Below are 23,249 nucleotides of genomic sequence, written 5' to 3'. Positions count from 1 at the left end.
CAACTGTTTGAAGTATTAAAAAGTAACCTCTGTTCAGGGACTCCTGGGTGGCTCAGTCCATTAAGCATCCTGCTCTTGATTTCAGCTCGGTTATGACCTCACAGTGCGTGAGTTTGAGCCCTGAGTTAGGTTCTGACAGCGAGGTAGCCTGCTTGGGATTCTCTCTCTCCCTCTCTCTCTGCCCCTCCCCCGCTCACCCATGGTCTCTCTATCTCGCTCTCAAAATAAATAAATAGACATAAAAAAAAGTAACCACTGTTCAGATACCTAAGGCCATGTAGTACGTCTATTTTTTGTATGTTCTCCTTACTTTCATTTGACATTGACAATAAATTCAAACATTTTCTGAGAGCATGAAGGGAATAGTTTTGCCTTTTTAACTAAGGAGTAAGGGGGCAAATTGTTTAAGTGCTCCAGACACCAGTTTTCTTGGCTCTAAGATCACGCATTGGCTTAAATGATCCCAAAGGTCCCAGCAAGCTCTTAACTCCTGTAAATCTATGTGGTTTTTTCCTAATGTTAATATGTAGATTTTTCCTTCTTTTTCATATTCTCTAAATTTTCTCAAATGTGCAATGTTTTGCTTTTTAATATAAAAGAAATCTTTAGGGGCGCCTGGGTGGCTCAGTCGGTTAAGTGTTAGACTTCAGCTCATGATCTCACTGCCCAAGAGTTTGAGCCCCGCGTTGGGCTCTGTGCTGACAGCTCAGAGTCTGGAGCCTGTTTTGGATTCTGTGTCTCCCCCTCTCTCTGCCCCTCCCATGCTCATGCTCTGTCTCTGTCTCTCAATAATAAATAAATGTTAAAAAAATTTTTTTAAAAGAAATCTTTAAAAGGAAAAAGAACAAATTGAAACATTTTGTCTTCACTCAGAACCTGGGATTCTGTGCAGAAAAATCATTTCCATGCTGAAAAATGGACTTCTTTACCTCTTTTGTGATATGTTATCAATAATAAAAAGAGTGTGTGGTGTTGAACCTGATCCTTTGTTTTGTATTTTCAGCTGCAGTACCTACCCCAGCTGACCAGCAGCAGCTTCCTTCCAGCTTTGGATAATAAGAAGTACTACTGTAACTTGAAGAAACTCAACTCCCGTTTTCCAAACATTTAAGGAGCTTGAAGATTGATGATGAAAAAGGAACCGAACTTACAAACTTGATTGAAAATAATCATAATGCTTTAAGAACATCAGGAGAAAACCTAAGTAATAACCTGGGGGAGGCCAGCTGGCAGAATCGGAAGGGGAATTACAGAGGCAGCCTTCTTCCATGCTTCCTGATGGTGACTAGAACAGAAAGGAAAAAACTTGTTTGGATTTTCACTTGCATTTTTGTTGTATCTAAGTAGCTGAGTTTATTGACAGAAATACAAATTGTAGCTGCTGCCCATATATCTGGCAAGATTAGAGATGTGATAAAGATTTATGCTTCAACTGTACTATATGCAACAAGAAAAATGGATTACAAAACACCCATACGTATTTCTTGTATCTCTTTCACATGGAGTCCTATCCCCTGCCTTTTAGTTCCTGAAATCAAAATGTTTAAAATCCCATTTCCTGCTTGCTCTATTTCTTGATTTTCCTATTTTAAAACATTTTTGGAATATTGAAGAGTTGCTTAATATTTTTAAAAATCATGGATTATCATAACAAAATTACAAATTTAATGATATTTCTAGACATTTCTTGCATATGCTTTGGTCTTTACCTTTAGTAAAGGATGCATCTTAGTCATTTTTGCAGGCAAGATGGGTTTATATAACCCATCCACAGGTTACCCAATTCCCCATGCAAACAGTGGTGTGAAGGCTGGCGGCAGACCAAGGCGATCAAGAGGTAGAACGAGTCCTGCAGGCTTCCTGGGAACTGAGCCTATCAGCCTGAGAATAATTATTCTTCATTCTCTCCAGCTCAGCCTCAGACTTGGAGACAGATCTATGGGCAGGACTATCTACAGTAATCTGGGATTTGGAAGAAATTGCTTGAGTTTTTACTTGGATCATGAAAGACGTGAGGTTGTAAACTCCTATTTTTCCTGAAATACTTTTTTATGCTATCTGTATGTATATGTGTATACACATGCATATGTGTCTGTACACATATAAGTGTGTGTATACATATACTATGCTAAGAACTGATAAAAATAATAACAGAGTAGTCCAAATTGATACTGAAGATTCCTAGCTTTGTATTGTGAGACTTGAAATGATGACCTATAATTAGCTTTGACACGGGCTACCACTCTTCAAAAAGCTTCATCACTCCTGTCCCCTGAACACAGGGTAAAATGAAGCTCACGTCTGTTTCTTATAGCTGACTGCCAGTTTTGGCTGATGGGCTGCTGCTGTGTCCTAGTCATTCTCAGCCATAGTTTTAGATGTTGTATTTTACGGTATCTTCAGAACATTTCTTCTGTACTCTTACTAGTTTACTGCTATAGTAACTTCCTTCATGACAGCATAGGACTTTATTCTTTACTGCTAAGTAACTCACCAAATTTAGGCATCTGTTCAATAATTTTGGCCACTCCAGCCAGGTTAATGATATTCTAAGGCTTCCTGATGTATGTGGCTTCTTGCAAGGAGCTGACAGTGGGTTAAATACTAGTCTCGGCATTATCTGATTCTTCTTATGTGGCTTTGATTCAAATGGCAAAGAAGGACAGCCCACTTCTGTGAAGAGTTTACATTTTGTGTTTTTCTTTTTAACCCAAAACAATGTACTTGACGAGGCAGATGATTATAACTGCCTAATTTATCCAGTAGTTTTATAGAAAACCATTTAGAATACAAAAGTAGTTGCAGACTAAATTGTGGTGAATCAGTTGCCTCACCACACAATAAGCAAACAAATCTGAGATGGAAGCATTCATTTTTTTCTAATGAGTTCTAAATGTGCACTAATGCTTAATTCAACCATAGCTGTAATCATTCATTCAGCATGGAGTCACTATTGTTTCACATAAGACTGTTTTACAACCTAGTCTTTTTAATTTGTTATTTTCTGATTTTGTAAATGACAGTGGCAATTATTCGTAAATAGTATATCATTTGTGGTATGTGCTATTTACATAAGCTGGTTTCTAAACACAATTAAAATCCACTTTTTCTACCCCAATGCTGCATCACACAGTGTTTATTTTAAAATTATTTCCAGCTAAGGTTCTATTCAAGACCGTATAGTTTATGTTCAAGAACCAGACATACAGAAATCTACAGACAAGTTGGCCTATCATTAACAATAATAGAACCAGGGCCATTTCAAGCAGGTAAAATTAAAGATCTGTTTTTACCTATTTGTGATATTCTTTATCGCTGCTTTCTAGATATAAATTGAATTTTGTGTTTATACTTCTTTTTGATGTCCCTTGAAGTCATAGGAAGCAGTACCCAACATATATGGGGAAATTTAAATTAGTTTCTAGTTGGCATGTCAAAATTTTTGGTTTAAAGCAGTATTTTAATTTAAGCAAAAAGTATGGTCTTCATGATTATTTCCTTTGTTCTACTGCAGTTGCAAAACTATTTGAATTCAGCCAAATATTTATGTCTAGTTTTAATAAAACACCCGACTAAGCTTACAAAATAGACAAATTAGCCAGAAACTATTCATTCAGAGAAAGGCGTAGGTTATAAAGAACAAAGGAATGTAGGGTCATGAGAAATGAATGCAAATCCTGGGAAGCAATATGGATGCCTCAACAACCAATGACTGCCTTTCACAATTCATCAATGAATCTGAAACTTAGCTTTCAGTTTTTCATAACTATACATTTATAGTAACATGCTTCAATAGCTTTAAAGTAAAATGTAACATTAACATAAATTACTGATAAAATACAATAAAGAATATCTGTGTTGCACATTTAAATCACTTTAAAGAACTCTGTCAGTATCTACATACTGTACAGATTTCTATATAAAATGAGGAACATATTAGAATTAAACTGCTACCTTGTTTCCATTTTTCCTAAAAGGATTTAATGTGCATATATTTTTACTTCCAACTTAGTAACTTCAGTGAGTCATGTCTGAATATTTTCTACATGATGGGCTCTGCTTCTGAAATGTCATGACTGAATATCCTTAGGGTCTGTTGATTATTATATAATATTTATGATGTTTAGGATCAACAATTTCAAATGATACTTTATATTGAAATACGATACTTCTTAAATATGATTATTTTACTTCAAGTCTAATTTTAGTTCCAGAGAAGGCAGTGCTGTCTTAAAGGCTCGGATAAGGTTTTCTTTTTCTCTTACTCCAGGAAGATCACTTAACAATAAATATTTCAGGTTTCTGCAAAAAGAGAAGGAAAAAAAAGCTACTTTGGTTTTGCCTTTACTCTTATAGCATGAACAATAAACTGTATTCACTGGCCTAAAAAACATTGCACATAGAATGTGTTTATATTACACTATACTTTCAAAATGACTTTTAGAACAGTAGTGTTAAGAGTGCTATTTTTTTTTTTTTAATTTTTTTTTTTTTTCAACGTTTATTTATTTTTGGGACAGAGAGAGACAGAGCATGAACGGGGGAGGGGCAGAGAGAGAGGGAGACACAGAATCAGAAACAGGTTCCAGGCTCTGAGCCATCAGCCCAGAGCCTGACGTGGGGCTCGAACTCCCGGACCGCGAGATCGTGACCTGGCTGAAGTCGGACGCTCAACCGACTGCGCCACCCAGGCGCCCCAAGAGTGCTATTTTAAATGAAATTCATTCTAGGAGCTAAGCCAGACTTTGGAAAGTTGAGTTGTTCTGAATTATATCAGTAATTCTAGCAGAATCTTTCCAAATACAGTATATGTATTATGCCATAGAACTCCTTTGCATGTGAAACACTAAATATGAATCTTAATCCAGACAAGAAAAAAAAATGGGAAAGTTCTTAAAAGAACTTCATTAAAAGATGAAGCTTCAAACCTTCAACTAATATAAGAGACAGTCTACTACTTTTGGTTCTGATGCTTAAAATTTCTCTACTAAAAAAAAAATAAACTTAAAAGTGGGGGTGGGGGAACCTGGCTGACTCAGTCAGTAGAGCGTTGAGACTCTTGATCTTGGGGTCGTGGGTTTGAACCTCAGGGTGGGTACAGAGATTACTAAAAAAAATTAACTTAAAATTTCTCAAACTTTCTGTGATACTGACTGAGGTTATTGTCAGAACATCAGGAAAAATTCTTCAAAAGATGGACAGGAAGGATAATGGCAAATGCCCATTGATGGCCTATTGTAGCAGTCACCATGCTAGATGCTTGATGTACATTTACTTTTTAAAGAAGATGCCCCCTTAAAAATGCAATAAAACAATGTATTAAGGTTGATAGTTTTAACTGTTTTATTTTGTAAGAAAGTTAAGTCATTTTCTTATATTTTTCTGAATTTAAAAAAAGCCTCCACCTCTTAATTGTTTTAAATTCTAATTATTCAGGGAACCTGTCTGGCTCAGTTGGTAAAGCATGCAACTCTTGACCTTGGGGTTGTGAGTTGGAGCCCCATGTTGTGGGTAGAGTTTACTTAAAGTTTTTTAAAATTTAAATTCTAATTATTCACTTTTAACATTATCAAGTTTCCACTTTGGCACTGACCACCTACCTTAAGTGATATAAAGCAATGATGCCTTTGTCTGTGACATTCCCACATGAAATTATTTCCATTTCCAATACGCTCTTTTGTAAATTTTCAAGTTTACCAAGTTTCTCCAAACAGTCATCCTCGATATAATGACACTTGCATAGCCTTATTTTTTCAACATGCTGTAGGCCCTCTAGGAGATAAAAGATACATTTTAAGAATCTGCTTTACCATTAAGATAACCAACTATCCTAGTTTGCCTAGGACTATTCTGGTTTTAGGATTGGAAATCCTATGTCCTCAGAAACCTCTCAGTCCCCAGGAAAACTTGGATGATTAGTCACCCTATTAACCATACAAACTATTCACTATATAATATAGGTCCATTCTGTAATCAGATGCCCATGTACTGGAGGAAAGAAGGGCCCACACCAGCAAAAGCTGTATGTGTACAATTATTCTCACATTATTGAGGGTTTCTCAAATGACAGAAATTTGACAGTTTGATAAACCAGGCCTTGAATTTTAAACCAATAAGCACAAAATAAAGGCATGTAGAGATAAGCTTAGTGGAAGGAGAAAGGAGAGGAAGGTGTTTGTAATATCTATTTAATTAAAAAAATCATACACAGGAAAAAACAAGCTGGATTGTACTGACAAGGGCAAAAAAGGACACACCTCTGACTGTAACAGTGAATCAACTGCAACAAAATGTCACTGCAAAGCACCTCCGTTTCTCATAAGCAAATGACAGGGTAGTTACCCATGTAATCAAATCCAATGCTCATGATACAAGAGTCGGTGGCATCAATTGCCTGAATCTTGTACTTGTCCAGAGGTCCTGTGGGGAGGTGGTTGTAGTCCTTCTGCCACCTCTCCTGGCCGTGGTAGCGCACCATGGCCCCACAGCGCAGCAGCCACTCCGATGCTGCCCTATCGGGTCCCACATCCCTGATGCGTTCATAATCCACTCTGTCGGCAAAGAACAAAAATAGTTCGTTTTTAGTATAATCGCTAGCTGCTTAATGGCAGTCCGTCAACATAAATACAGTACGGCAACAACTTTTCCTTTCAAATGACTGAGAGGGAGGGAAGTATACTCGTGAGAGTCATGTAAAAAAACATGAGGGCTCTTCCGGCTCCCTTTTTTGTTTTTCTTTTGTTCCCAAGTGAACTCTGTCTAGGCCTATTGTTTGTATATGAGTTTATCAGGCAGACATGTACCTTCATTGATTCACATGTAGCACAGTGCTTGACACCAGGAGGTACTCAGTAACTACGTGTTGAATGAACGACTATACTGGGTTATTGTTTTTTTTTTTTTAATGATAAAAGATAAAATGGAATAATTTCAAATCTGTTCAAATTAATGTCATTAATTTTTAATTATTTAATTTTTACATTTGCCTTTCTCGCTAGTTGGTGGTATTAAAGCTGTATTAAGCAACAAGCAGATGAGTTTCATTAGTTTCAAAATGATATTTCGTTTTTTTAAATCTTTAAATGTTTATTTTAATACAGGGAGAGAGAGAGAGAAAGAGAGAGCAAGTGGGGTAGGGACAGAGAGCAAGGGAGAGACAGAATCCCAAGCAGGCTCCACACTGACAGTGGAGCCCGACACAGGCTTGAACTCACAAACAATGAGATCATGACCTGAGTTGATATCAAGAGTCAGACGCTTAGCTGACTGAGCCACTCAGGCACCCCTCAAAATGACATTTCAAAGCATGCCACCCACTTTTTAAAAACTTGAGTCCCCATGGTAGTATTTAAAAGGCTAACTACATCTCTTAAGATCCCTTTCATTTTAGAAAACTTGAATGGTATGGAAAGGACAAATAACAAAAATCACTGAAATCTTGACTGGAACCCAATTAGTTAATATTTTATATTAGTAATGTTAATATTTTCTGGTCTTTATTCAATGTTTGTATGTATGTTTTGTTATTAAACAAAATTAGGATCATATTGCACAAACTGTACAAAAAAAAGATATTTGACATACAAGAAATAACCAAATTAGCTACTGGAAACTCATCAGTTATAATAATTACCATGTTTCTTCACCTTAGAGTAACTTACTTATTAAACACTGCATTCAACCAGCCCCAGAAGTATCTGCAGTCACATGACCATGGGAGTTTCTTTAAGCCACACAACTGCTGGGAAATTTTTCCAAACAGCATCATTTGATCTAGACATACAAAACAGTATTCGTATTAGGTTATCAGCTGGCAATCAGAGTCCCAAACACACAGTAACTTGCTTTACAACTTCAAAGTCAATGCTCTTGTGCCAATGAAGTTGATGAGTCATTTGCCACTCAAAGTTATTGAACAAGTCACTCCTGTCTCTGTTTCCTGGTTTCTTTGCTGCAAAAAAAAAAAAGAGAGGCTGGATTGGATGGTCTGGAAGGTTCCTTCCAGCCTTGATATTAAGTTTCATTCTTCAACTTTGGGTTGGAGTCTGCCTGCAGTGTCGCCACCTGATGGCCATTCAGGCAGTCCACCTACACATTTGCTGAAACCAACTACTCCCAATCTACATTTCCAGTATCAAAATGACAAACTAAAATCACCTAGGGAGCAATGTGTCGAGGTTAAGACGCTTATATTCAGGAAGGGAGAGGCGACGTGAAAACAGACCCTTCTAAGACAAGGTTGCAAGTAGTATCACCAGAATAGTGCAAACAAAGGCAAGGGCAGCTAGGACAGACTGGGCAAGTAACTTCACCTCTGTGACCCTTGTTTTTTCTCACTTGTAAAAATCAGATGATTTGCTCAGGTGATTTCCACCTGTAAAAATCTATGAGCATGAGTTGAGAAAGTGATTTCTGAACTGAGTCTCAATCTGATTTAATTCAGTTCAAGTTTCTCTAGGAGTGTGCTAAGTCAGAGAAAACAAAGATAAATGAAGTGTGGTTTCTGCCTTTGGATTGCTGAAAACTTACTGTGGGGTGAAGTGAGCTAAAACAAGTTATCAAGTCGTTAAAATAAATGATAGAACCTGAAAAGTTCCTTAAAGAGGTAAAATAAGGATAGACCGGGATTTCAACAGGCAAAATGCCAGGAGAAGGTATGTCAGGTGATTAGCTGAGGCAGAAATATCTAAGGCATGCTGTAGCTCAGTTTGGTTAGCACATGGGGATCATGAGAAGAGGAGGCAGACAGTTTACACAGTCACATCAGGAAGGGTCTCGCCTGATCAGCCAGGGAATTTGGATTATCTTCCACAGGCAGTTGGGAGTCACTGAGGTTTTAGTAAAGAGCACTGGCATGTTAGAGCTATGCTTCAGAATGTTATTTGGACAACAGCATTAAGACTGAGGGTCAATAGAAAAAAACAAAGAAACAGCTAACAAGGGCTTCAACTACATATAGCCATGGGAAAGGACCAAATGGGGAAAGAATGGGAATGACATTACAGAGTGGATTCCACATCTCAGTGAGATGTTCTGGGAAGGGCCAGAATAGTTGAAGATGACATTAAGTTTTGGTCTTGGGTCACTGGTTGGATGGTGATGCCATGAATAGAAATCAGTGTCAGGGGGCGCCTGGGTGGCGCAGTCAGTTAAGCGTCCGACTTCAGCCAGGTCACGATCTCGCGGTCCATGAGTTCGAGCCCCGCGTCGGGCTCTGGGCTGATGGCTCAGAGCCTGGAGCCTGTTTCCGATTCTGTGTCTCCCTCTCTCTCTGCCCCTCCCCCGTTCATGCTCTGTCTCTCTCTGTCCCAAAAATAAATAAACGTTGAAAAAAAAAAAAGTTGAAAAAAAAAAAAAAAAGAAATCAGTGTCAGAACCAGCTGTAGGTTTCTCCCACCCCCATCCCCAGTTTTTCATATCCTAACTATGAAGTGTTAGCAGAACTTCTAAGTGGAGATAACCAACAAATTATTAGAGTGATTCACAAAATGGGAGAACTAGAATGAACTTAGACCACCTAGACCATTTAGAGATGAGGAAACAGGCCCTCATATTAAGCAACTTGCTGACACCCTAAATCCCTTCTGGAACAAGGTGGAGATTTAATAACTGCATATGTTTAAAAGAACTTACTCAATGTTTCATGGCTAATTGGTGGTAGCACTGAGACCTGAACCTAGTGCTCTCTCCTACCAGTCCAGAGCTTTTTCCTCAGTCAATGGATGGTACTAGAACTTGGGAATAAGAAGACTAGAAAGAGGCCTGAGTGGGAACCACCCTAGAGCTGAGAAGTGACTGCAGATGTTGAGGCTATAGAACAGTGAGAGATGAGGTCTGAGGACAGAACCCAGGATCACCTCCGTTCTTTATTTCTTTTCTACCATCATCTGCCTTCATCACTGCAAACCTTCCACCTGCTATCACTATCTCATTCTCAGCCCTTTCCAACTTTTTGTTAAAGCTCTCTCCACCTGTGCCCACCTCTGATAACTCAACTGGCTGCCAATCTCATTTATCTGGGCCTTCCAGCTTCAACTTAGGCTGTCCTATTTCCCGTCCCTCCCCGCTCTCCATCCCCATCCTGTCTGTGGAAATCTTACCCAGCCTCAAGACCTGATTCAAATGCCATCTCTACCCATCCATTCATTCATTCACTCAGTAAGTATTTATTGAATATCTGCTATTCTTAGTGCCAGAGATACAATGGTAGGATTAAAAAACAACAAAGGAGAGACAGAGAAAGACAAGGTTCTTTGTCCTCATAGAATATATACTCTAATGAAGACAGACAACATAAAAACAAATAAATAGCATGCAATATGTCTAAACAGAGGTATTAACAAGTTCTGTGAAACACAAGAGGAGGGAGGGAAGGGAAGGCTTCACACTAGAGGTGTCTTTTGAGAGGGTCTTAAAGGATAATTAAGAGTTTCTAGTTAGGCAGACAAAAAGAAAAGTGTGCAGAGGAAAAAGGAGAGCAAGGATTACATCTTATTCATTTCCATTTTTCTTAGCACCCAGCACATTCCCATCCACCAAATTCAAGAGTTTAATAGATATTTACTAATTAGTGGTCTTCAATGGTTGATATATTTCCATAGAGAAAGGCAAACCAGAGAGACTGTTATTAAGTAAATTAGAGTAGTCTGTGAAAATTGAGTACCTTCACTTGATTTCGTTTTGGTTCACCTTATAATTCAGTTTAAAGGAAAGGCTAAATTTACTCCAGCTAGGATCTCTAAAAATACTAGATTATTATATTTAAAATACTTTAAACATGAATATAAAAATTTTACTTGGCAATAAAGGTAAAAAAAATAATAAATTGGTAGGGTTTTACATTCTCAACTGCACCCCTGCTGATTTTAGAATTCAAGCAGTTACTTCTGGAAATGTTTTCTATAGGGAAAGAGGAGACCTCTAGTGGTGAGTTGGTGAATTTAGCTCTAATGATTGGGGGAAAAAAACAAACCAGTTAACAGCAAGCTAAAAAAAAAAAATAGCCACTACTAAATTATTGCTTCAATAAATAATTCAGAAATTAAAAAATCATTTAAAAAAGCTCCTTCTTACTCTCATAGCCTGGCTGAAAGCACATGTTTCTAAAAATTGCAATTATGCTTGTTACTTACAGAAGGCTAGATCTGTTTGATTCAAAATAGGAAGCACACAAAATGTTTCTGAGTAAGTTTGGTTGAGGGTTCCCCTGTTTGCATAAGAAAAGTAAGTTTTTTTTTAAAGTGGAAGTTCTGGGGTGCTTGGCTGGTTCAGTTTGTAGAACATGCAACTCTCGATCTCAGGGTTGTGAGTTCAATCAAGTCCCACATTGGGCATGGAGCCTACCTAAAATTAAAAAAAAAAATTTTTAATAAAAATAACAGTGGAAGTTTTGTTTTTACTTAGCTGGGCTATCCAGAGCGATGGCTAACTAAGTGGCCCAAAAGACTGAACTAAAGAACTATTTCTTGAGGGTGATAAAAATGTGAAGGGGCAGATTTGGGGAGATTTTCCCCCAAATTACAACCCCACCTCACTGCAAATCACCCAATATTGATGCCAACTCTTATTCCTGAGGTGTATAGAGTCTAGTGAAAAGGAAGAGAAAAATTCATTAGGAATTGGAAGCGAAGTTCCCCAAAGCCATTCCTCGGCCAACATCACATGGGATCCAGTGAAGTAATGTCTTATTCATTCTGACATAGATGGAAGATGAACTTGAACTCTCAGCTGAGGGTGGTGTCATGAATACAAAATGTCACACCCAAGACATTACAGGGTGTATGAATGGAAGGTAAGCTCTTGACTTGAAATTACTTAACTGAAACAAATTAAGGTACAGTCAAACCTAGGGGAAGGTAAGCAGAAAAAAAAGTTATACAAAGAGCAGATGTATTGTGAGTTCTTTCATCTTGCTAAACAAAGAAGCATGTACTCAAAATGACATGGTAAACAAGTCACTACTTTGGGCTCAAGCGTCCCATGAAAGTTGACCATAAACATGTGTAATTCTGTATTCAACCTAGTAATAAAAATCCACTACCTCCAGTGCAAACTAAAAAATAACCATCTCCAGTAAACACCTATCAGAATGGCAAAAATTAAAAACAATGACAACACCAATTGCTGGTGATAAGAACCAGATCACTCAAAACATTGCTGGTGGGAATGTATAAAGGAACAGCCACTTTGTTTTTTGTTTTTTATTTTAGAGAGAGACCGAGGGACTGGGGGAGAGGGGCAGAGGGAAGAGAAAGAGAATCTTAAGCAGGCTCCATGCTCAGCGTGGTGGCTGATGCAGGGCTCTATCCCACAAACCTGGGATCATGACTTGAGCCGAAACCAAGAGCCGGACGATCAACTGACTGAGCCACACAGGTGCCCTGGTACAGCCATTTTGGAAACAGTTTGCCTGTTTTTTTACAACACTAAACATTTGTTTATATGACCCAGCAATTGGAGTCTTAGGCATTTATCCCAGAGAAACAAAAACAGGTTCACACAAAAAGCAGCACATTAATGTTCATAGCAGCTTTATTCCAAATAGCTAATTAGAACTCAGATGTGTTTCAACGGGTGAACGGTTAAACCTATTGTGGTATACCCATATCATGAAATACTACTCCCCAATAAGAAGGAATGAACCTTTCATACATACAACGATCCCAAGGGATCCCTAAGTAAAAAATAGCTAATTCCAAAAAATTACAGATTGGGGAAGGGGTGCCCCGAAGGAGTGAAGTTATAAAAGGGTACCCGTAGATCCCTTGTGGTGACTTAACTGTGTTGTAGCTGGACCGTGGTGGTGACACAACAATCTACACGTGATAAAAACTAAACAGAACTAAATAGACACACAAATGTAAAGCTAGGGAAACCTGAGGAAGATCAACGGATTATGTCAATGTCAATTTCCTGGTTATGACACTGTCCTACAGATTTGCAAGATGTTTTCATGGGGGGAGAAGGGGTGAAAGGTACACAGGATCTCTATTGTTCCTTACAACTGTATGGGACTCTACAATTATCTCAAAACAAAAAACTGAATTTAAGGAATAACCATCTCATTATTAGTATTTTTTCATTTGTGATGGAAAAAGCAGGTAACATTCTATGTTGTTTTCACAAACAAAGGCATTCAACTGTCCAGGAGGTAAAACCATTTGAACATAATAAAAAGTCATTTATCCAGTGCAGTTGACCCTTCAACAACATAAGGGTTAAGGGCAGTTGAAAGTCTGCATAGGATTTTTGACTCCCCTCAAATTTAACTGCTAACAGCCTACTGTTTGATTAGAAGCCTTACCAATAACATAGGTGATTAACACATATTTTGCATGTTATATAGTATATACTATGTTCTTATAATAAACTAGAGGAAAGAAAATCATAAGGAAAATACATTTAGAGTACTGTATTGGATTTATTGAAAAGCAACTGCCTCCAAGTGGACAGGAGTTGTTCAAACCTGTGCTCTTCAAGGGTCAACTGTATTTCACTCCGCTAAACACCCTTGGGCTTTATTTCATGTAATCCACACAACAGCCCTGTGTGAGAGACACAGCTATTACTCCTAGTTCACAGAAGAGATCCGAGGCAGAGACGAAGTGACTTCCCCAAGCCACCAGACTAAACAGTTGGAACCAAATCAAAGTCCTTCCAGCAATAAAGTTTTTAACATTCTAATTTTGTTCTGTTCAGCTGTTCTGACCCTAAAAATGAAAAACTGCCGATAAGCACTGAGCACAGGCGTTAAACGGCCACGGTGAGGGCGAATCACCAAACTTCAGTCGGAAGGTCGCTTAGGGATTCCATAGCCCACCTCCTTCACTTTACAGATAAGGACACGGGGTGAAGAGACCTGTACGGAAGAGCCCCGTATTCCCAGGTTCGCACAGTGGTTTTAAATCTGTATCTCCACCCAGGATTTAAGACAAGGAAACAGACTGCCTAATGATGGCAGAGACAGAGCCATCTGGTTCTTCTAGGCGCTCGATATTTACAACACCAAGAAATGACACCGTCAGGAGCCCTACAAAAAGAAGTCCAGAAGACCGCAGGCTACCAGGCGTTGCCGCAAGGCCTCCGTCCGGAGCGAGAGCTAGGGCCGGACGGGCAGCGCCCCTCAGTGGGCAATTCGCCTGCGGGTGGCCAGCAATGGGCCTCCCGCAGACAAGGGCCGAGCCGGAGGCAGGGAGGCCGCTGGGCCCGCCCAAATGAGAGCTTTCACCCCAGTCACGCCCGCACTCTCTCCCAAGGCCCCGAGGACGCAGGGCCTGAGATGACAGGCGGGCCACCTTTTCAGTGAGCCCCGCAGTGCGAGAAGGAAAAGGGCAGAGCGTAACCACCACCCTACTCCCGCCTCGCGCGGGGCCTAGCTCCTCTACTCACGGCATTGGAAGAAGGGAGGGAGCGAGCGAGCGTGCCCCGCGTCTACGGCGCCGCCGGCCTGCCCTTCGCCCTCCGCCGTGCGCGTCCATTGGCTACTGGCGTCGCTCCCACGTGGGGCGAAGACACGTGCTCCATTGGCCCCTGAGTGGGAGGCGGGATTAGACAGCGCCAAGAACCCAGCAGCGTCCGGCTGGAGGGACCACCTCTGGGGGCTGAGGGAGGACGGGGGAGGGGCGCAGGCGATGGTCCCCGCACTGCGCTATATCCGCGGTGCCTGCGGCCCGGCCCTCGGAGGTTTCCCCGGGGGGTTCTCCGCAAGCCGGCCGGCGCCGGGGAGGTCCTGGCCGCTGTGCCAAGGTGGCCGCCCAGCTAGCACCCGGTGAGTAGCCGCTGGCCTGCCCTCGCCGCCTGTGCGACCGCTTCTCTCGGAGGTGCCTCTTGCTGGACCTCTGCCCCTACTCTACTTCCCTGCCCCGGGCGTGAGTGAAGGTGGGGTCCTGTGGAGCCCTGGCTGCAACCTCGGATCCCAGGAGTTACCTGTAGGATTCACTGGTTGTGTTTGTGTGACGGATGAAAAGAATAAGGCGGTGTTGAGTGGAGCTCTAGAGCAGTTCTGGTTTTCAGTACTACCCTCCACTTCCCTTTCAATTCTTGGGTGGGTTACTTAAGCTTCTTAAAGGCTCAGTTGTGAGTAGGATCCTAGTCTCTCCCGTAGGTGGTCGTTTTAAGGGTTAAAGGACCTATCACACTAAGCAATCAAAGAAACTGTTTATTAGCTGGCATCCCTGATGTTGCTTGGATGATTTGAAACCATTCTTAAATCAGTCAGTTCCTGGCAAACACTGCATAGAATTGCCCTGTGAGAAGCAGTTCAGTTACTAGTCAAAACCTGCACAAGTAAGTGTCCTGTGATTTGAAGTTTGGAGGTCACATTAGAAACCACGGTCTTTCTCTGCTCTGTGTGAAGGAAATGGCTTATGCTAAGGCATTAAAGCCGGAAAGCTCTTGGATATTTTGAGAAGTAGAAGGTGGGCAAATTGAATGTGGCTGGAGCTTAGTGGAATAGAGATGGTGTGGCATGATACTGGAGACAGGCTACATCACAGCAGAGACTTGATTTGATTTTAACTACACATTGAACTTTATTCTAAAGGAATTGGGAGATTTAGAGGGCTTTTAAGAAGAGGGAGTACTTGAATGTTGTGGTTTCAAAAGTTGACTGGCTGCTGTGTGTTAATTTGGAGGATTAGAGTGGTATAGGATTTGTGATTCATAGTGGGGGTATGTAGACAGTTATTTTGGGAATGCTTTTCTTAAGGAAACAAGGTAGAGTTAGTGAGGGTTTTGTGTATGCTTTTTATTTTGAAATAATTCTAGACCCACAGGAAATTGCAAAAATGCAGATTTTAGGTAACCTTCAGCCAGTTTACCCCAATGACAGCGTCTTCCCTAACTATAGTACAATATCAAAACTAGGAAATTGACATTGGTATGACACAGACCGTGTTCAGATTTCATCAGTTTTTAGATGCACTCATTTGTGTGTGTGTTTCTATGCAATTTAATCATGCTGCTTTGTGTAACTGTCATCACAAAATACACCACAAAGATATCTCTTATGTTACCAATCCCTTTATATTCACATACCATCTCTTCACCCTTCCTAACCCTTGGCAATCACTAATCTAGTCTCTAGCTGTAAAATTTTGTCATTTTGAGAATGTTTTATAAGTAGAATTACACAGTATATAACCTTTTGAGATTGGCTTTTTTCACACAGCATAACGTCTTGGAGATTCATCCACGGTGTTGCCTATATTGACAGCAGTTTCCTTTTAGTTGTTGAGTAATATTTCATCATATGGTTGTATTACAGTTTGTTTAACCATTCACCAGTTGAAGGACATCTGAACTGTTTATAATTTGGGGCTCTTATGAGTACAGCTGCTGTGACATTTATATACAGGTTTTTGTATGAACATCAGTTTTTATTTTTCTGAGATAAATGCCCAAGGGTGTAGTTGCTAAGACATATTTAGTTAGCACATGCTTAGTTTTTTTTTTTTTAATTTTTTTTTTTTTTTAACGTTTATTTATTTTTGAGACAGAGAGAGACAGAGCATGAACGGGGGAGGGTCACAGAGAGGGAGACACAGAATCTGAAACAGGCTCCGGGCTCTGAGCTGTCAGCACAGGGGACCGATGCGGGGCTCGAACTCACGGACCGCGAGATAGTGACCTGAGCCGAAGTCGGTGCTCAACCAACTGAGCCACCCAGGTGCCCCAACATATGCTTAGTTTTTTATTTTCATTGTAGGCATGGCTTTTAATAGAGGGCCATAAAAGGAATATCCATTGAGAAATACTGAGTATTGATTTATAAAAGAAGAGTACACCAGAGGTTCCCAAGGAAGTATAAAACATGAAGTCATGCACCTGGGATCCAGGTTCTGAATATTAGAATTTCCCTTACAGAAAGACTTGAGATGAGTGGAGTCCACGTTTGGGACTCAAAAAGAGACCATTATATCCTTTAAGTGGGAGATCTTCAACACTCCAAAGAATGGCCTGAGGAAGAGTGGGAGATCAATGATGTGGCCCAAATTGGGTAAGATATAAGCCCAAAGATCAGTTTTTCCTATGTACGAGTGAGAACAGAACAAAGGAGGTTGTGCCAACGTCAAGGCCTAAACCAATTATCTGACTTGAGTGGAGTGTGTTATACAATGGCAAAGATAAATGTTTAGTTTTTCAAGAAACTGCTATACTCTTTTTCCAGGGTGGCTGTACTATTTCACATTCCTACCAGCAGTGTGTGAGTGATCCAGTTCCTCCTCATTCTCACCAGCATTTGGTGTTACCACTTTTTAAATTTTAGCCATTCTAAGAGGAGTGTAGTGACATCTTATTGTAGTTTTAATTTGCATTTCCCTAGTCATTAATGGTAGTGAACATCTTTTCATGTGCTTATTTTCCATCTGTAGATCTATCCTCTTTGATGAAATTTGTTCTTTTGCGCATTTTCAAAATGGCTTATGTGGGAGTTCTTTATATATTCTAGATATGAGTCTTTTGTCAGATATGTGGCTTGCAACCAACTTGTTGGTTGTCTTCTTACCCCCTTAACAAAATGTTTTGCAGAACAAAATTTTTAATTTTGATGAAGTCCAGTTTATCAGTTTTCCTTATATGGATCATGCTTTTGGTGTCTTCTCTTCACTTAGCCCTAGATCCCAAAGGTTTTTTCCTTTGTTTTCTTCTAAAAGTTTTATGGTGAATATTTGATGATATAATACATTTATTGTAAATTTTTAAAAATTAGAATACTGGTATTGTGTGCATGTTTTAAAGACGCCTTTTAGAAATAACATATTGAAATATTTACACATGCTGTTTAGGATTTGCATCAAAATAATTTAATGCAGGAGGAGGTGAAATAGATGGGATATAGAAAAAGCAAGATTAGCCATATGCTTACAAAAGTAGATATGTTGGGCATGAGGTAGGTGCTAAAGGTAATCTTTTTCGGCTTCTCATTACTGAATTAGATAAACTATACATGCCCTTCCTAATCTTTGAAATGGTTGTATAATCCGGATTTATCATGGCTAAAATTGTGGCTGTAAGCCTATTTCTGGATCAGTTATTTCCCTAAGGTTTGAAATTCTCACTGGCTGTTTCCTTCTCAGTAGAAAAAAGTTCTTGCACACTGAAGACTTGAGTGTCTTGAAGGACCTAAGTCTTAAAGACCTAATGTGTTGGTTTATCCTCAAGAATACTGCACTTGAGTTTTAAATGAATAGTTGGTAGAGAAGAGTGTGATGCTTAACACAGAGTAAACACTGCCCAGGCAGAGTGCTGTGGAGGGTGAGATTGAGAGAGGCTTGGGAACTAGTTACCCTGCCTGCTGGGTGTGGCAGCTTATATTACTGACCCAGCAATGCATGTAATTCTTAAAGGCTTTTTCCTTTAAGAAGACAATGTCATGAAGCCCAATAAATATTTGATTGTAATGATAATAGTTTGTAATGATAATTAGATTGTAATGATTAATAGTTTGATGAAAATTATGCACACGAAATTTGATGAGATCTACTGTAAACATGTAAAGTAAAATACTTTAAAGGTGACTTTCTCTTAAAGCTCCTTTGATGTAGTCGTTATTGGTGGCGGAATTGTGGGCCTTGCCTCTGCCAGAGCACTCATCCTGCGACATCCAGCACTTTCCATTGGTGTTCTGGAAAAGGAGAAAGATTTGGGTATGTATATTACCAGTGTTGCTCTTTGGGCTTAACCTGAATACCTGCTCATTATTTCAGTTCTGCATCTTTCATGTTGAATGTCATTATTAGTACCTTAGTTTGGGTTCTTCATAAAGCAGAGCCTGGGACCAGAACTCGAGTAGAGGTGATTTATTTGAGATGTTGTTTAGGAGGCAGAAGTGAGGAGTGTGGAGAGTAAGCCTGAAAGGAAGAAAAGCCACAGGAGGGTACATAATCAAGGTTGCAATTGTGAGCTTGATTCCTCTGGGACCTCTGAGGAGCAACATAAACATTTCCAAGGATTGTGCTCATTTTTCCATCAGCTAGTGTTTCTACTGGCTGAGGATTGCCCCTGGGGACATTGAGTTGTAATCTTCTCCCTCTCCCCTCCTGTCACATTAGAAAAGGCCGTGGGGCGGAATACCCAGAGCTATAGTGGGTTTGCCAGCAGGGAGAGTTGGGTTTGTGTACCAAAGTTTGCTAGTAGTGAGGAGTGGGTTTGTGCATCAAAGTTGTAACTGAAGTGAAAGATGGCCTGAGGGGATGTGGCATGGACACCAGGGATAGCTACTAGAAAAAGTTACCAGTGTCCTGCCTATAAGAACAAACTCAGGCAGAATTTTCAATAATGTGGTCTCTACTAACTTCAACTTTGTTTGTTCCTCCACTTTGTAGCTTTTGAATACTTTGTATGGTTTCTCTTATCCTGTTTCTCTCGTCCGTTAGCTATTCACCAGACTGGACATAACAGTGGTGTCATACATAGTGGAATTTATTATAAACCTGAATCTCTAAAAGCTAAATTATGTGTACAAGGTGCAGCCCTCATCTATGAGTATTGTAAGCAAAAAGGAATTTCCTACAAGCAATGTGGTAAGGTAAGGCATTTTACTACAGCCTTGACTTACTTATAACTAGCATTTTCTTAGCAATGTTTAATGTTGAATTTTAAAAAAATGGCTTTTCTCTCTTTATGTAATTTTCAAAGTCTAATGTTAGAAAATAACTTTAGAAAAAGTGGTATGACTAACTCCACGTAATTTAAAAAATAACAGTTTTATTGACATATAATTTATATACAGTATGCCATACAATTCACCCTTTTATTGAAGTGTTCAATTTGGTTTTTAGTATATTCATAAAATCATGCAGCTGTCACCACTGTCTGATTTTAGAACATGTACATTACCTCAAAAAGAAACCTTTATGCATTAACAGTCATTGCCTATACCTCTCACTTCCTATTCCTACCTTTCCCCGGCTCTTGGCAACCACTAATATACTTTCTGTCTCTGTGGATTTGCCTATTCTGGAAGTTTCCTATAAATAGAATCCTACAATATGTTGTCTTTTGTGACTGGCTTCTTTTACTTAGCATAATGTTCTCAAGCTTCATTTATCTTATGGCGTGAATCAGTACTTTATTCCTTTTTATAATCCATTGCGCAGCTATATCAAATTTTATTTACCTATTTATCAGTTGACGGACATTTAGGTTGTTCCCATATTTGACTATTATGAACACTGCTATTAGACTATTATGTATAATGCTGCTATGGACATTTATGTAAACTTTTTTTGTATGGACCTGTATTTTTTTAATATATAATTTATTGTCAAATTGGTTTCCGTACAACACCCAGTGCTCCTCTCAACAGGTGCACTCCTGAATGCCCATCACCCACTTTCCCCTCTCCCCCAAACCCCCATCAACCCTCAGTTTGTTCTCAGTATTTAAGAGGCTCTTATGGTTTGCCTCCTTCCCTCTCTGTAACTTTTTTTTTTGTCCCCCTTCACCTCCCCCCTGGTCTTCTGTGAAGTTTCTCAGGATCCACCTATGAGTGAAAACATATGGTATCTGTCTTTTCTCTGCCTGACTTATTTCACTTAGCATAACACTCTCCAGTTCCATCCACGTTGCTACAAAAGGGCAGATTTCATTCTTTCTCAGTGCCAAGTAGTATTCCATTGTATATATAAACCACAACTTCTTAATCCGTTCATCAGTTGATGGACATTTAGGCTCTTTCCATAATTTGGCTATTGTTGAAAGTGCTGCTATAAACATTGGGGTACAAGTGCCCCTATGCATCAGCACTCTTGTATCCTTTGGGTAAATTTCTAGCAGTGCTATTGCTGGGTCATAGGGTAGGTCTATTTTTAATTTTTTGAGGAACCTCCACACTGTCTTCCAGAGCAGCTGTACCAGTTTGCATTCCCACTAACAGTGCAAGAGGGTTCCCGTTTCTCCACATCCTTGCCAGCATCTATAGTCTCCTGGTTTGTTCATTTTAGCCACTCTGACCAACGTGAGGTAGTATTTCAGTGTGGTTTTGATTTGTATTTCCCTGATGAGGAGTGACGTTGAGCATCTTTTCATGTGCCTGTTGGCTGTACAGACCTGTATTTTCATTTCTCTCAGATACATACCTAGGAGTGAAATTCTCAGGTCATATGGTAACTCCAAGTTTAACATGTCGAGGAACTGCCAAACTTTTTTTTAAAGTTCCGCACTATTTTATTTTATTTTTAAACATTTTTAAAAATGATTTTTATTTATTTTTGAGAGACAGAGAGTATAAGTCGGGGAGAGACAGAGTACGAGCTGGGGAGAGGCAGAGAGAGAAGGAGACACAGAATCTGAGGCAGACTCCAGGTGCTGAGCTGTCAGCACAGAGCCTGATGTGGGGCTCAAACTCGTGAACCACAAGATCATGACCAGAGCTGAAGTCAGACACTTAACCGATTGAGCCACTCACATGCCCCAAAGTTCCACACTATTTTAAATTGCCATCAGTAATGAGGATTTCCGTATCTCCACATCCTTGCCAACACCTGTTATTGTGTCTTTTAGCCATCCTAGTAGGTGTGAAGTGTATGTCAATATGGTTTTGATTTGCATTTCCCTAGTAATTAATGGTGTTGAACATCTTTTCAACATGCTTATTGGCCATTCAGTTATCTTCTTTGGAGAAATGTCTATTCAGATCTTTTGCCCATTTAAAAATTGAGTTATTTGTCTTTATTCTTGAGCTATATGTGTTCTTTATATGTTCTTGATACAGTCCCTTATCAGCTATATGATATTTACTAAAATACTGAAATGTTTTTATGTATAAAATAAAATAGTAATAATAGTAATGGTAATAATAATAGTAATGGTAATACTTTAACTGTTACTAAGTATTTTTTCCTTTTCTGTAGTTTGTTTTTTTTTTACTTTCTTGATGATATACTTTGAAGCACAGAAGCTTTTAATTTTGATGAAGTCCAGTTACCTTTTTTCTTTTGTTGCTTATGCTTTTTGTGTCATATCTAAGAAATCATAGCCTACCCTTAGATCATGAAAAATTATCCTACGTTTCTAAGAGTTTTATTATATCCTTAGCTTTGACATTTAGATCTATGATCACTTTTTCCCCCCAACTGAGTTGATTTAACTCCAGGTGGGACAGAATTTGAGGTAGATCAAAGATTGAAGAACAAACTTTGGCAAGATCCTGGGCTGGGTTTACTCTGACTTCAGAGCTAAGGTAGGAATGGCTGAGTGAGAAGAACTTTAGTTCTCTTTAGAGAAGATAAGCCACTGTAAGATTTTTTATTTTTTATTTTTTTTTAATATTTTTTTAATGTTTTATTCATTTTTGAGACAGAGGAGACAGAGCGTGAACAGGGGAAGGACAGAGAGAGAGAGCCAGACACAGAATCCGAAGCAGGCTCCAGGCTCTGAGCTGTCATCACAGAGCCCGACGCAGAGCTCGAACTCACAAACCGCGAGATCATGACCTGAGCCGAAATCGGCTGCTTAACCGACTGAGACACCCAGGCGCCCCAGGATTTTTTATTTTTACAAAAATGTATTCTTAAACATACATCAGGGTCCAAGATGACACTTTATTCTAGCTGTAGGTGGCAACAGATACTATGGCAGGTAATCCAAATGTTTAAACAAGAATGGAATTAAAGATCACCACTGCCTCAGGCCTCAGGCACAAGGAACAACTTATTTTTTGCCAGATTTCTTAATTCCAACTGTGGCCAGAAGATTGTTTCCCACAGCCTTCACTTTTAGCCCCCTGAGTTTCTTCTCTTTTTGTTTCTGCTTGAATGCCTTATCTTCCTAGTTCATTTCCTTGGCCTGCTTCTTTGGCTATTTCAGGAGCTTACCACCTTCACAGCTGGCCTCCTGCTCCTTCCCCAGACTCTGCCACCAGAAGCAGAGCCCCTTACCCCAGCCCTGTACCTATACTTACAGTATATGATCACTTTAAATTGATTTTGGCACATAGTGTGAGGAAGGGGCTCAAATTCATTCTTTTGCATGTAGCTACGCAGTTGTCTCAGTACCATTTATTGAAAAGACCGTTCTTTCTGTTGATTCTAACAATCAAAAGATTGTTTTGACACCTTTATCAAAAGTTAGTTGAGCATAAATGTAAGATGGTATATTTAGGATTCTCAATTCTATTTCATTGATGTACATCGATCTTTATGCCAATACCGTAGTATCTTCATTATTGTGGCTCTTGATTATATTTTGAAATCAGGAAGTGTGAGTCCTCTAACTTTGTCCTTTTTTCAGGATTATTTTGACTCTTC

The 23,249-nt window shown here is 39.5% G+C and overlaps 3 protein-coding genes across 9 annotated transcripts in view; 2 read left to right on the top strand and 1 right to left on the bottom strand.

Moving 5' to 3' along the window:
- CDKL1 (cyclin dependent kinase like 1) overlaps positions 1-3,118 on the top strand; it is a 59,962-nt gene extending 56,844 nt beyond the window's left edge. For both annotated transcript variants that reach the window (XM_047861676.1, XM_047861675.1), the window contains one exon: positions 1,004-3,118. In XM_047861676.1, coding sequence (XP_047717632.1) covers positions 1,004-1,111 — 108 coding nt within the window. In that variant the 3' untranslated portion in view covers positions 1,112-3,118. The remainder of the gene's footprint in view (positions 1-1,003) is intronic.
- On the bottom strand, positions 1,162-14,480 carry DMAC2L (distal membrane arm assembly component 2 like). 5 transcript variants are annotated; one of them, XM_047861677.1, is made up of 6 exons: positions 14,389-14,480; positions 7,662-7,773; positions 6,343-6,551; positions 5,601-5,772; positions 4,192-4,302; positions 1,181-1,285 (listed from the first exon to the last, which is right to left on the bottom strand). In XM_047861677.1, the coding sequence occupies exons 2-6, from the start codon at positions 7,766-7,768 to the stop codon at positions 1,201-1,203; spliced, it is 684 nt and encodes a 227-aa protein (XP_047717633.1). In that variant the 5' UTR covers positions 7,769-7,773; positions 14,389-14,480; the 3' UTR covers positions 1,181-1,200. The 5 variants fall into 5 exon arrangements, 4 of the variants coding, with proteins under 4 accessions (XP_047717635.1, XP_047717633.1, XP_047717636.1 ...); XM_047861680.1 differs by lacking the exon at positions 14,389-14,480 and adding an exon at positions 11,133-11,165; XM_047861679.1 differs by lacking the exons at positions 4,192-4,302; positions 14,389-14,480 and adding an exon at positions 11,133-11,720 and having other exon boundaries at positions 1,162-1,285.
- A 54-nt stretch (positions 14,481-14,534) lies between these two features.
- L2HGDH (L-2-hydroxyglutarate dehydrogenase) overlaps positions 14,535-23,249 on the top strand; it is a 45,157-nt gene continuing 36,442 nt past the window's right edge. For both annotated transcript variants that reach the window (XM_047861674.1, XM_047861673.1), the window contains exons 1-3: positions 14,535-14,767; positions 18,532-18,647; positions 19,377-19,528. In XM_047861674.1, coding sequence (XP_047717630.1) covers positions 14,631-14,767; positions 18,532-18,647; positions 19,377-19,528 — 405 coding nt within the window. In that variant the 5' untranslated portion in view covers positions 14,535-14,630. The remainder of the gene's footprint in view (positions 14,768-18,531; positions 18,648-19,376; positions 19,529-23,249) is intronic.

This window comes from Prionailurus viverrinus, chromosome B3 (assembly GCF_022837055.1).
Source record: "Prionailurus viverrinus isolate Anna chromosome B3, UM_Priviv_1.0, whole genome shotgun sequence".
NCBI lineage: Eukaryota > Metazoa > Chordata > Mammalia > Carnivora > Felidae > Prionailurus > Prionailurus viverrinus.
The sequence above is the reverse complement of the archived record's forward strand: the minus strand, read 5'-3'. Positions and strand labels throughout refer to the sequence as shown.